Genomic DNA, 14071 nt, shown 5'->3' on the forward strand with positions numbered 1-14071 from the left:
TTCTCTGATCAGGTCATATTTTTTTTTAACAGTTGGTTCATTCAAATGAGGGTCCAAACATATTCTACACACTGCATTTTGCCAATGTGTGTCTTTCTCTTTAGTTTACCTCTTCTCTCTGTCTCTCTTTTTTTTTTTTTCCCTGCAATTTATTTGTTGAAGAAATCAGGTGTGTCCTAATGAATTTCCTACATTCTAGAAACATCCTTGTAGTATTGTTCTACTTATATAGTAAAATGGTGGTATGTTTTTTACCAGCCTACTCTTTGTTTTTAATTTTATGTTCTTTATTTCTCTTGCCTTCTTTGGAATCAATCAAGTATTTTAAATTTTTTCCCAGCTATTAGGTTGCTAGTTATAAATTCTTTAGAGATTACCATAGAGACTACAATGTACAACCCTGGCTTATTTCATTTATTTAATTCATTCATTTTTATTACCATACAGTATACCATAGTATAAATAAGCCATAACTTACTTATCCATTTTACTTTTTTTTAAAAAGATTTATTTATTTATTTCTCTCCCCTTTCCTCCCACCCCCACCTCCATTCGCTGTGTGTTCTTCTGTGACCACTTCTATCCTTATCAGTAGCACCAAGAATCTGTGTTTCTTTTTGTTGCATCATCTCGTTGTGTCAGTTCTCTGTGTGTGTGGCGCTATTCCTGGGCAGGCAGCACTTTCTTTTGTGCTGGGCAGCTCTCCTTACAGGGCGCACTCCTTGCACGTGGGGCTCCGTCCCCTGCGTGGCAGGGCACTCCTTGCGCACATCAGCACTGTGCATGGGCCAGCTCCACAGGGTTCAAGGAGGTCTGGGGTTTGAACTGCGGACCTCCCGTGTGGTAGGCAGATGCCCTATCCATTGGGCCAAGTCCGCTTCCCTCATTTTACTTTTGATGGCTGGGTTGTTTTGTTTCTGATTTTGGGCTATTATGAGTAATGCTATGAACATTCAATATAATTTGGTGCACATAAACCCAGTTTCTCTAGGATATCTACATAGAAGTAGATTTATTAGGTCTTATGGTATGCTTATCATTAACCTCATCAGGTAATGTCAAATTTCCAAAGTGGTTGTACCAATTTATCTAGTGTACCCAGTGTACGAACACTCCCATTGCTTCACATCCTTGTCTGTATCCACTTCTCAGATGTGATCATTTCTGCTAACTTGGTGGATATGTTGACAAGTATTCTTTTACTCAGTGAAGATACTTTTCAGCAGATCTGCCATGTAAATATACAAGGCAATGAGGATACAGTGAGGGCTTTTTTTTTTTTTTAAGATTTATTTATTTATTTCTCTCCCCTCCCCCCCTTGTCTGTTCTCTGTGTCTGTTTGCTGCGTCGTCTTTTTTGTCCGCTTCTGTTGTTGTCAGTGGCACGGGAATCTGTGTTTCTTTTTGTTGCGTCATCTTGTTGTGTCAGCTCTCCGTGTGGGCGGTACCATTCTTAGGCAGGCTGAACTTTCTTTCATGCTGGTCGGCTCTCCTTATGGGGCACACTCCTTGGTGGGGCTCCCCTGGGCGGGAGACATCCCTGCATGGCACTCCTTGGCGCTGCACATGGGCCAGCTCCACACGGGTCAAGGAGGCCCGGAGTTTGAAACGCAGACCTCCCATGTGGTAAATGGATGCCCTAACCACTGGGCCAAGTCCGCTTCCCCAGTGAGGGCTTTGTCTTTATGGCACTTCCAGCATGGAAGACAGATATTAACAACAAAATGAATAATTAATTATGTAATGAATTGCAGTGAATGTTACGAAGGAGAAGTATAGAATACCCTGTGAGCTTATGATACAGGAACCAGAACAATGGGGCATCACATTTCTACATTTGTGGTCAAGAAACCTACACCAGACTGCATAGCTGATCTAATCTTTTTGGTTATCTTTGAAATTAACACTATTACTGAATCCACCTTGCAGTACTCTGTAGATTTTCAGGAAGGCTCAGTCACATTTGTAGATTCTTTATTGTCTACAAACAACAAATGCAAATATTGCATCTTCAAATTATATTGCAAAAGCTATTACTTAGCCTGTTATTTCCTGGAGGGTTACTGTGTTCAAATATTCCTCCACAAATTTATGGATGATGCGTGGAGTTTGTTATAATGGTATTCCAACCATTTACACTTAGTGGAAGTTAGATTGTGTGTTGTGTCTTTCAGGAAAACAGGGTAATCTGAAAACCTACCTTTTTTCCTGCCTGAAATGATTAGTTTATTTGAGTCAAGAATGTTTTTTTCCTCTGGAGTTACTTAGATAATCACCTCCATTTTCTTTTATCCTTCACCTGGACAGATCCTCGGAGTCATCTAATCCTTGCTCTGCCACAGCTGAGTTCCTTCTATGACATCCTAGCCATTCGGTCACTAGCATCTCCTGGAACCTGTCCAGAGACAGGGAACTTAATCTCCCAAGGCAGTGCATTCCATTTTTAGAAAGCTCTCATTGTTAGAAAGCCCTCTACTTTCTAAGAAAACACAGTCTGGGCTTTTGGTGGTACTGTACAGTGTTGAATACTTAATGTAAAGACTTAGTATTAAAAATTTTTTGGTCATAGGATGAGAAACATGGGACCTCGCTTTCGAGTATCCATTTGCTGCCCAGAGCAGGCAAGCCCTTAGGCAATCTTTCAGTAGGAATTGCCAAGACGCACCTTTGTGAACTCTTACTGGAGGATTAAACTACACTTAGATCCTAAGCAGCAAATTAGCCCCCGGGGGCAGGAGGCTTGCCATTGTAGCCACCTCAGCCATGAGTTCCTCCAATTGTGGAAAGCCCTTTGTGCCAGCCTTCATGCTTTCAGAAACCAATAATTTTATTTTTCTGGGTCTCACTCTTTGTAAATGTTGCTTGTGATTGTAGTGCAAATGTCAACTGAGGGATTTATGGCAACAATTTCATTCTGCAATAGACTTGGAGAGACTATTCTAAGGGGATAATTCAGTGCTGACTTTTTCAGATAACCTTGAGAAAGGCACTTCAGAATTGGGGCCTGGGGATTTTCCACTCTTCCCCAAGCTCTACCTTGGTTGTTCCTTTGCTTGGTTCATAATGTTTGCTAAGCCAGGTGGAGCTTAATTTTGTTGTTGTCATTGTTTTAATCCCTCCTCCCCTTCCAATTAAGCTGAGTTTTATTGTTCTTTTTTTTTTTTTTTTTTTTCCTCTGCTAAGTCTGTGGTTTTCAGTACTTCTCAGTGGCTTTAAGACATATTTATATGTTCCTGCAGCCAAAAGGTTGTTTAAAGAATTGCATTGTTGGGTACCAATTTGACAGCTCCTTATTGCTTTTGTTTACAGAGGTTAAAATGGATCCAGTGGAGCTTCCAAGGCCTTAGCAAAACAGGAAGAGGTGATGGTGGTGTGGGAAGTATGATCCCTCCTCAGTTACTGCAGAGATTCAGACTTCCAGGGATTCAGATTGACTGATGTTGTGCTTTACCTCAAGCCCAATATTTGGCACTGTATTCAGGCAGCACAGTGTCAGTTCATGGTTGAGCAGCATAGAACCGCTGCTTAGTCACCTTTTCTGCAAAGCCCAGGAAAGGAATCTGGGCATTCAGAAACACATTTGAATACAAATTTAAATAATTATTCAAGAAATTAGCCAAGCTCAAGATTATGTGCATGTCCCATATAGGTTTGTTCTGTTAATTAATTTGTAATTAATTTATAAAAAGAGCAAGCAGATCCTCTCTGCCCTTTCTAAACTAGAGTTTTTGGGGGAATGCCATGCCCAGAATATGAAGGAGAAGAAAGGAGAATAAAACATCGCCTGTACTTGCTGAGCATGTTGGAGTATCTTAGTGATATATATGTTTCCTTGGAGACAAGCTGTATTTCCACTTAGACCAGAATGAGATCCCTGTGTGTGGGAAGAAAATGGTTTTATCTTCCGACAGCATTCTTGGAAGAGATAGAGGGAAATTTTTTTTTGCTTGGTAGCCCATTGTTTTTTAAAAATTTTCATAGAGAAGTTGTAGGTTTACAGAAATAGAAATATAGAAATAGCGTTTCTCTACACTCCCCTCACTCATGGTTTTTCCGATTATGATCACTTTGCATGAGTGTGGTACTTTAGTTACAACTGATGAACAATATTATTATAATTATCTTTTGTCCATAGTTTACATTAGTTTTACTGTATTGTACAGTCCTATGGTTTTTAAAATTTTTCTTTTAATAACATGTTACAACCTAAAATTTCACCTTGTAATCACATTCAAATATACAATTCAGTGATGTTAATTACATTCACAATCTTGTATTACCATCACCACCATCCATTATAAAAAAATTTTCCATCACACCAAACAGAAACTCTAGTCCAATTAAGCTTTAACACCCTGTTCCCTACACCTTACCCCAGCTCCTGGAAATCCATATTCTAGTTTCTGACTCTATGAATTTGCTGCTTCTACTTATTTCATGTCAGGGAGATCATACAATATTAGTCTTTTTGTGTAAGGCTTATTTCATTCAACATATCTTCAAAGTTCATCAATGTTGCATACATCAGAACTTTATTCCTTTTTACAACCGAATAGTATTTCATTGTATCTATATAGCACATTTTATTTATCTGTTCATCTTTTGATGGACACTTGGGTTGCTTCCATCTTTTGCAAATGTGAATAATGCTGCTGTGAACATCGGTGTGCGAATTGGTTGAGGCCCCGCTTTCAGTTCTTTTGGGGATATACCTAGAAGTGGGATTGCTGGGTCATATGGTAATTCCATACCTAAATTTCTAAGAAACTGTCAAACTGTTTTACACAGGGGCTGCACTATTTTACATTCCTATCAACAATGAATTAGTGTTCCTTTTTCTCCACATCTTCTCCAGTACTTGTTATTTTCCATTTTTCAAACAGGAACCTTTTTAGTGGTTGTGAAATGGTGTCTCATTGTGAGTTTGATTTGCATTTCCCTAATGGCTTATGTTGTTGAGCATCTTTTCATGAGCTTATTCACCATTTGTATATCTTTTTGGAGAATTGTCAGAGTATCCTGCCCAGTTTTTAATTGGGTTGTTTGTCTTTTTGTTATTGAGTTGCAGGATATCTTTTTATATTTCAGATATTGGATCCATATCGATATGTGGTTTCCAAATATTTTCTCCCATTCTGTAGGTTGTCTTTACTGTTTGTTTTTTTTTAGGAGGTACTGGGGATTGAACCATTGAGCTACATCCACTCCCCAATGACTGTTAGTTTTTCTTTTTGTTTGTTTTTAGGAGGTACTTGGGATCAAACCTGGAACCTCATACATGGGAAACAGGAGCTTAATCACTTGAGCTACATCTGCTCCCTATAGGTTGTCTTTTTACTTTTAGGATGAAAAGTAGTTTTTGATTTTGGTGAAGTCCCACTTAACTATTTTTTCTTTTCTTGTTTGTGCTTTTACTGTAAAGTCTAAGAAACCATTGGCTACCACAGAATTCTGAAGATGGATTCTGTTTTCTTCTAGAAGTTTTAAATCTTTGGTTCTTATATTTTGGTCTTTGATCCATTTCGAGTTAAATTTTGTATATGGTGTGTGTAGGGATCCTCCTTCATTCTTTTGAAAAGAGAGATCCAGTTTTCCTAGCCGCTTTTGTTAAAGAGAGTCTATTTTCCCATTGCATGGGCTTGGCACCTTTATCAAACATCCGTTGTCCATAGCTGTGAGGGTTTATTTCTGAACTCTCAGTTCGGTTTCATTGATATATATACCTGACTTTGTGCCAGTGCCATGCTGTTTTTTTTCATTACTATTTTATTTTTAATTTATTTTTAAAAGATACTTAGGTTACATAAAATGTTACATAAAAAAATATAAGGGATTCTATATGCCCCACTTTGCCTCCCACTTTCCCCCACATTAACACTTATTAGTGTGGTACATTCATTGCAATTAGTGTGGTACATTCATTGCAGTTGATGAACACATTTTGGAACGTTGCCACTAAGCATGGGTTATAGCTTACATTGTAGTTTACACTCTCTCCCACTAATTCTGTAGGTTATGGCAGGATATATAATGGCCTCTCTCTGTCATTGCAGTGTCATTCAGGACAATTCCAAGTCCCGAAAATGCCCTTGTATTACACTTCTTTTTCCCTCTCCCTACCTTCAGCCCCTCCAGTGGCCACTGTCTCCATATCAATTATATAATTTCTTCCATTGCTAGAATCACAATAAGTCTATAATAGGAAACCAGTAAGTCCACTGTAGTCCAAATTTTAGTCCCCAATCCTAAGGATTCTGGGATGGTAATACCCAACTCTACCTCTAATTGAGAGGGGGCTTCGATCCCATATGGTTGATGAATGGGGGGTTCTTTTTCAAGATTGCTTTGGTTATTTGGGACCCCCTACACTTCCATATACATTTTTTTTCAGATTTATTTTTTTATTTATTGCCTCCCCCCATCCCCACCGTTGTTTGCCTGTGCTGCCTCCTTTCTGTTTCCTTTCATTGTATGCTCATCTTCTTTTTAGGAGGCACTGGGACCAAACCCGGGACCTCCCATGGGGGAGGGAGGTGCCCATTGGTTTAAGCCACCTCTGCTCCCCACTTGTTTTGTCTCTTTGTTGCGTTATCTTTGCATCAACTCTCTGTGCCAGCCCATTGCATCAGCTCACTGTCTTGCTTGTCTTCTTTAGGAGGCACTGGGAAGGGAACCTGGGATCTCCCATGTGGTAGGCAGGCACCCAAGTACTTGAGCCACAGCTACTTCCCCATATACATTTGATGATTGGCTTTTTCATTTCTGCAAAAAAGGTTTAAATTTTGATTGTAAATCATTTTGGGTAGAATTGACATCTTTTTTTTTTTTTTTTAATTTTTAAAGATTTATTTATTTATTTTTATTTCTCCCCCGCCCCCCCCCCCGCCCCCCAGTTGTCTGCTCTCTGTGTCTCTGTGTCTATTTGCTATGTGTTCTTCTGTGACCACTTCTATCCTTATCAGCGGCACTGGGAATCTGTGTTTCTTTTTGTTGCATCATCTTGCTGTGTCAGCTTTCCGTGTGTGTGGTGCCATTCTTGGGCAGGCTGCACTTTCTTTTGCGCTGGGTGGCTCTCCTTACGGGGCACACTCCTTGCCCATGGGGCTCCCCTACGCAAGGGACACCCCTGCGTGGCAGGGCACTCCTTGCGCGCATCAGCACTGTGCATGGGCCAGCTCCACACGGGTCAGGGAGGCCTGGGGTTTGAACTGCGGATCTCCCATATGGTAGGTGGATGCTCTATCCATTGGACCAAGTCCGCTTCCCAGAATTGGCATCTTAAAATTTAGTATTGTAATCCATGAACATAGGCTGCTCTTCCATTTATTTTCCTTTCCACTTTCTATGCCTTTTATTCCTTTTCTTGCCTTGCAAGGATTTCCAGTATAATGTGGAATAACAGTGGTAAAAGTGGGCATCCTTGTCTTTTTGCTTAGAGGGAAGATTTCAGTCTTCCACCATCAAGTATGATTTTAGCTGTACACTTTTCATACATGCCCTTTACTCTATTGAGAAGTTTCCTTCTATTCCTAGTTTTGTCATGAAGTTGTGCTGGATTTTGCCATTTGCTGTTTTTGTGTCAATTGAGGTGATCATGTAGTTTTTTCCCCTTTGTTCTATTAATGTGGTATATCACATTAATTGATTTCTTTATGTTGAACCACCCTTGCATCCCTGGGGTAAATCCCATTTGATCATGGTGCATAATTTGATTTGGTTTGCTAATATTTTGTTGAGGCTTTTTGCATCTGTAGTCATAAAAGGATTTTGGTGTGTAACTTACTTTTCTTGTGTTCTCTTTATCTGGTTTTGGTATTAGGGTAATGTTGACCTCATAGAATGAGTAAGGAAATGTTCTCTCCTCTTCAGTTTTTGGGAGGAATTTATGCAGAATTTGTGTTTATTCTTCTTGAAATGTTTAGTCAAATGCACCAGTGAAGCAATCTGGTCCTGTGCTTTTCTTTTTGGGGGTGGGGGGGGAGTTTGATTGATTTTATCTTTTTATTATTGTTCTGTTGAGATCTTCAATTTCTTCTTGAATTCAGTATAGATTGTGTGTTTTTTAGGAATTTGCATTGTTCTTGCTGATTTTCAGGATTTTCTGTATATAGGATTTCACCTAGGTTATCCAGTTAGCTGATGTATGGTTTTCGTAGTATCCTCTTATAATTCTTTTAATTATTTTGGGGTCAGTAGTAATGCCCTTTCCTTTCATTTCTGATTTTGGTTATTGGCATCCTGTCTCATTTTTACTTTGTCAGCTTAGCTAAAGTTTTGTCAGTTGATCTTTTCTAAGAACCAACTATTTCTTTTGTTGGTTCTCTCTCTGTTTTAAATTCTCTATTTGATTTATCCTTACTTTAATCCTTGTATTTCCTTCCTTTTAGCTATAGGTTTTAAACTTTGGGGTTTAATTTGCCCTTCTTTTTCTAGTTCCTCCAGCTTTGAGATTTGGGGTCTGATTTGAGATTTTTCTTCTTTTCTAATGCAAGCATCTACAGTTATAAGATTCCCTCAGCACTGCCTTTGCTGCATCCCATAAATTTTGATATGTTGTGTTTTCATTTTCATTCCCCTCAAGCTCTTTCCTAATTTCCTTTGTGATTTCTTCTTTGACCCATTGGTTGTTTAAGGGTATGTATATTGTTTAATTTTCACATATTTGTCAATTTTCCGGTTCTCTCTGTTATTGATTGCTTGCTTCATTCCATTATGATTGGAGAAGATACATTGTTTGATAAAGTTTTTAAAATTTATTGGGACTAGTTTTGTGACCTCACATGTGGTCTCTCCTGGAGACTGACTCAAATGCACTAGAGAAGAAAGTATATTCCTCTACTGTTGGGGGAATTGTTCTATATGTCTGTTAGGTCTAGTTGGTTTATAGTATTGTTCAAGTCTTCTTTTTCCTTATTGATTTTCTGTCCAAATGTTCTATCCATTATTGAAAGTGGTATATTGAAGTCTGTAACTATTAAGGTAGAACTGTATTTCTGTAACTATTAAGGTAGAACTGTATTTCTTCAAATCTGTCATTGTTTGCTTTTATGACTGCGTCTTTCTGGAGCAGGGGAGAGAAAATCCATATAGCAAGTTTTAGTACCATGCTTTGATAGCCCCTAGCAGGGTTGCTTTACCTGAGCAGGCTTTCTCACACTCTAATTCTGGAAGTAAATTGCTTTTGAAATTGAAAAAGTTCCAGTAATTTTCTTCTGTTAGTTAATTAGATTAGTGTCTTTTCTTCCTGTCTCCTGAAGCCATTAAGTAGTGAAAGAAATTTGCATACAATAGAAGATTTCTCCTCCACCTCCCCTCAAGTTCAAGAACTTAAGCAGAGGGGGATTCTAACTATCTAAGGCTAAAAACATTTTAATAATTTAAAAATATATAAGAAGATATCTGAAACAGGAATGTGTTAAAAAGAAAATAAATCAGTCATAATTCTGCCATCTAGATGCCCTTGTGGCATTTAGATATCTTTGCATTTGCTCAATATTTTATTTAGTTATTTATTCATTCATTTAGTAAATACTTAATGGGTACCTACTAAATGCTGAGAATTAGTTTAGGTGCTAGGGATTTATCAGTGAAAATAAAAAAGACAGTCCCTGCTCTTTTGTTTATTAATATATACATTTAAAGCTATAAATTTCCCTCTAACTACTGCTTTAGCTGCATTCCACAAATGTTGATATCTGATGTTTTCTTTGTCAGTGGTTCACAATATTTTCTAGTTTCTCCCATTATTTTTTCTCTGACTCACGTATTACTTAGATATATCGTCTTTGTTTTCTAAATATTGGGAGTTTTCCTAAATATCTTAATGTTGTTGGTTTCTAATTTAAATCCTTTGCAGTTAGGGAATAAACCTGTATGATTTCAATCTTTTAAAATTTATTGATACATAATTTTTATGTCTTAATGCATGATCTGTCCTGGTAAATGTACTGTGTGTACTTGAAAACCAGGTCTCTCAAACTTGGAACTGTTGACCTTTTGAATTAGATAATTCTTTGTTTTGGAGAGGCTGTCTGTGCATTGTAGGATGTTTGGCAGCATCCTTGCCTTCTGCCTGCTAGATGCCAGTAGCATCCACCCAGTTGTGACAACCAAAAATATGTCTAGGCATTGCCAAATGTCCCCTTGCTAAGAATCACTGACTTGAAAAAAACCCCTATTTTGTAGATTTTAGTTATAATATTCTTTAATAGGTCAAGGTGGTTGATAGTACTATTCAGATCACTGATATTTTTGTTGATTTTTAAAAATCTAGTTTATCAGTTGTTGAGAGAGGGATGTTAAAATCCTATGATTGGGGAGTGGGTTTATCTTAGTTGGTTGAGCACCTTCTTCCCTTGTACGAGGTCCAAGGTTCAATCCCTGGTATCTTCTAAAAAAAATTCTATGATTGTGGAATTGTCTTATTTTTCCCTCTAATTTTGTCAATGTTTGCTTCATGAAATTCTTAACTTTTAAAAAATAACTTTGTTGAGGTATATTTTACATACCATAAAATACATCCATTAAGTGATTTTAAAATAATTTACTGAGTTGTGCAATCATCACTGTAATCTTGTTTTTGAGTAATTCCATCACATCAATAAGATCCCTTCTGTCTGTCAGTTGATTCCTGTTCCCAGCCCCAGGTAACCACTAATTTACTACAGATTTGCCTTTTTAGGACATTTCATATAAATGTAATTACCCAACACATGTAGTCTTCTGTTTCTGACTTTTTTCATTTACATGATGTTTTTAAGGTTCATTCACAGTGTAGCATGTGTCAGTAGTTAATTCCTTTTTTATTGGTGAAAAGTAGTCCAGCATAATATATTCTTAAGGCTCTATTATGAGGAGTCTCCATATTTATGATTATGTTTTCCTGACAAATTGACCTTTTTATTATTAGGAAATGTCCTTGTTTATTTCTCATAATAATTTTTTGTCTTAAAATATATTTTATCTGGTAATAATATAGCATACCTCAAGGTACTTATATTAACCTTGTGTATAAGGTATCTTTTTTTTTCACCCATTTACTTCCAACCTGTGTCTTTATATTTAAAGTGTAGCTTTTGTGGACAGCATATAGTTTATCTTGTTTTTTATATCTATTCTGCAGTTCTTCCTTCTGCTTAAATGTTTAGTCCATTAGCATTGAATATAATATTGATATGGGTAGATTTGGGTCACCATTTTATTGTTTTCCATTTATTCTCTCAGTTTTTCATTCCTTTGTTCCTCTTTTGAATATTTGAACATATAATTTTTTAGAATTCTGCTTTTTAACAAACTACAACTCTGTGGCTTAAATCAGTTATTGTTTATTATTAGACTCACATAGCTGGCCTAGGCTAGACTTGACTGACCTGGGCTGGACTTGGCTGAACTCATGTGCTTGTCATTTAGCTGGCTCACTCATGTATCCTAGGTTGGCCAGGGGTTTTGTTTGACACTGAGCTCAGCTGGAGCACCTTAATTAGGGCAACTCTTCTCCATGTGTGTCCTTCTTCTTCCTGGGAACAATGGACCAGTTCCTGGGCTTGTCCTCATGGTGACTACAGAAGAAAAAGAAAGCAATTGCATAAATGCTTTCACAAGCTTCTGCTTTTGACATGTCTTCTAACATCCCACTGGCCAAAGTAAGTCACATGGCTGAATTCAGAATCAAGATTGGGAATACTCACCTCTTGAGAGGATCTGTAAAGTCATATGCAAAAGAAATAAAATAGGGAATGGTGAAGCATATGGACATTATTAGCACGTTCTACTGCAGGAATTAGTGCCATAAAAAAATTTTAAGCAGATGGTAGAAGAGCGTGTAAGTACGTGTATGTGTAAATATAAGCACACCTTTTTTAAAAACAGAATTGGAATTAGTTTTTAATAATCTTTTAATTTTTATTGTGATACCATATATATGACCTAAAAGTAGTTCTATAGCCAATTTTTCAGTTAACGTGATGAGCACAAGGTAGTAAACCATTCCCAACTTTTTGAATGTTTTAGGGCATTTTAAATTTTTACCCCTCCCTGATTTATTGAGTGCTTATAATGTTCTTTCTGTGTGCTTTTAAAGCACTGTTATCTTATTTCATCTTCACAGAAACCTTATGAAAGAAAAACTCTTACTGATCCCACTTAAATGAGAAAATGAGAAAATGAGGGCACAAAGAGGCTAAGTAACTGGCATCTTACAAGTGGCACAGATGAGCTATGTACCTGTCAGTCTGTCTCAGTACACATTTATGTATGTATGTATGTATGTATGTATGTATGTATGTATGTATTTCTCTCCCCTTCCCTCCTGCCCCCACCCCGGTTGTCTGTTCTCCCTGTCTATTTGCTGCTGCTTCTTCTTTGTCCACTTCTGTTGTTGTCAGCGGCACGGGAAACTGCATTTTTTTTTTGTGGCGTCATCTTGTTGTGTCAGCTCTCCGTGTGGGCGGTGCCATTCCTGGGCAGGCTGCACTTTCTTTCGTGCTGGGTGGCTCTCCTTACGGGGCACACTCCTTGCGTGTGGGGTCCCCTATGTGGGGGACACCCCTGCGTGGCACGGCACTTCTTGCATGCATCAGCACTGTGCATGGGCCAGCTCCACACGGGTCAAGGAGGCCCGGGGTTTGAACCGCGGACCTTCCATGTGGTAGACAGACGCCCTAACCACTGGGCCAAGTCCGCTTCCTTCAGTACACATTCTTGCATATAAATCTGTGTTCACATCTCTGAATATTTCTTTAGATCATTTCCTAACAGAATTTTTGGGTCAAAAGGTAGTCGTTTAAAAGACTGTTATTTTCCTTTTGTTGTCCCTGGCTGAGGGTTTCAAGATTGTCCTCCCCACTCCAAGAGCAAGGCAGTGAAATTCCAGGCTTGTTAGGGCACTGCAGAGTGTAAGCCCTTCTCAGTGAGCTTTGCGGAGTCTGAAATCCTGAATTGGTGTGGTGTGAACTGCAGAACGCTGAGAGACAGCTGGGGTCAGTGAACCAGCTCGGCTGGGAGTGGGCCGAAGTGTGTGGCTGGCCTGTGTGAGCCAAGGCTGCAGGCCAACTCCAAGTCCCATTGTTATCACCAACAGCAGAGAGCTCTACAAATAATGATCCATTCCTGGGCCAAAGGACAGCTTTGGAATGTCCAGCGTGTTGCTCATTAGGCTCCCTGCCCCGTTCCCCACCCCCAGTGATGTGAGTGATAAGGCACAGAATGGACTGATTTCAGTGGACTTGCAGAAAGTGAAAACAGTTTGATGAAGGAATGGTCATCTGGATAGGAGAGTTTATAAGTCTCTTGTCTTTTGTCCATTTCCATTTTTATTCTGCCAGTTGGGCTATATGGATGTTCATCTGATACCTCCTATTTTGAAACCAATAGGGGAAGGGAATAGAGAAGAAGAGAACTCTAGATGAGTTTTAGTTATTAAATGTTCTAATGGGAACTGGGATAAGGATGAGGTATAAGTTAAGAATTTGGGATTTTTCTCTAGATTAGGTTTTGTTTTTTTTTTGGAGGTAATGCTGTGATTTCCATTGGGTATACATGGCCACACCTAATTTTCACTACAGTTACAGTTTTTATTACCTATAAATGCCTTTGTTCAAAGTTTTATTCACTATTTTATACCTAACGCTTTTTAAATTTTTTTCTTGCTTCAGGTTAGTAGCAAAGATGAAGATTTTCTTGACCTTTCTGTTGATGTGGAGCAGAATACGTCTATTACCCACTGTCTAAGGTAACAACATGACTTCTGATTGTGGTTCTAGCTTTTGATCAGGCTAGCTAGTAATGGAGAAAAAATCCTGTATTTCTTTAGGAGATGATCTTTCTTTCTTGTAAAACAATATAATCCTATTGTTTTATATTCTTTATTATTTTATATTCTTAATAGCAATTAAAAATAAGTGTATGTGGTCTTGAGAAGAGTCTCACTCAGAGAGGAGAGAGAGAGAGAGAAAAAGGATCATGTGGAAGCTCATTAGTCGTTACGTGTAAAAATAAGTGTTTAATCTTGATGTATGCTGTATTAGTCAGCCAAAAGGGGTGCTGATACAAAGTACCAGAATTGTGTTGGCTT

The 14071-nt window shown here is 38.2% G+C and overlaps 1 protein-coding gene across 2 annotated transcripts in view; it reads left to right on the top strand.

Moving 5' to 3' along the window:
- Window positions 1-14071, top strand: part of USP46 (ubiquitin specific peptidase 46) — a 72660-nt gene that overhangs the window by 42258 nt on the left and 16331 nt on the right. For both annotated transcript variants that reach the window (XM_004460625.4, XM_023589440.2), the window contains exon 5: window positions 13653-13729. In XM_004460625.4, coding sequence (XP_004460682.1) covers window positions 13653-13729 — 77 coding nt within the window. The remainder of the gene's footprint in view (window positions 1-13652; window positions 13730-14071) is intronic.

The sequence above is a fragment of the Dasypus novemcinctus genome, chromosome 1, assembly GCF_030445035.2.
Source record: "Dasypus novemcinctus isolate mDasNov1 chromosome 1, mDasNov1.1.hap2, whole genome shotgun sequence".
Lineage (NCBI taxonomy): Eukaryota > Metazoa > Chordata > Mammalia > Cingulata > Dasypodidae > Dasypus > Dasypus novemcinctus.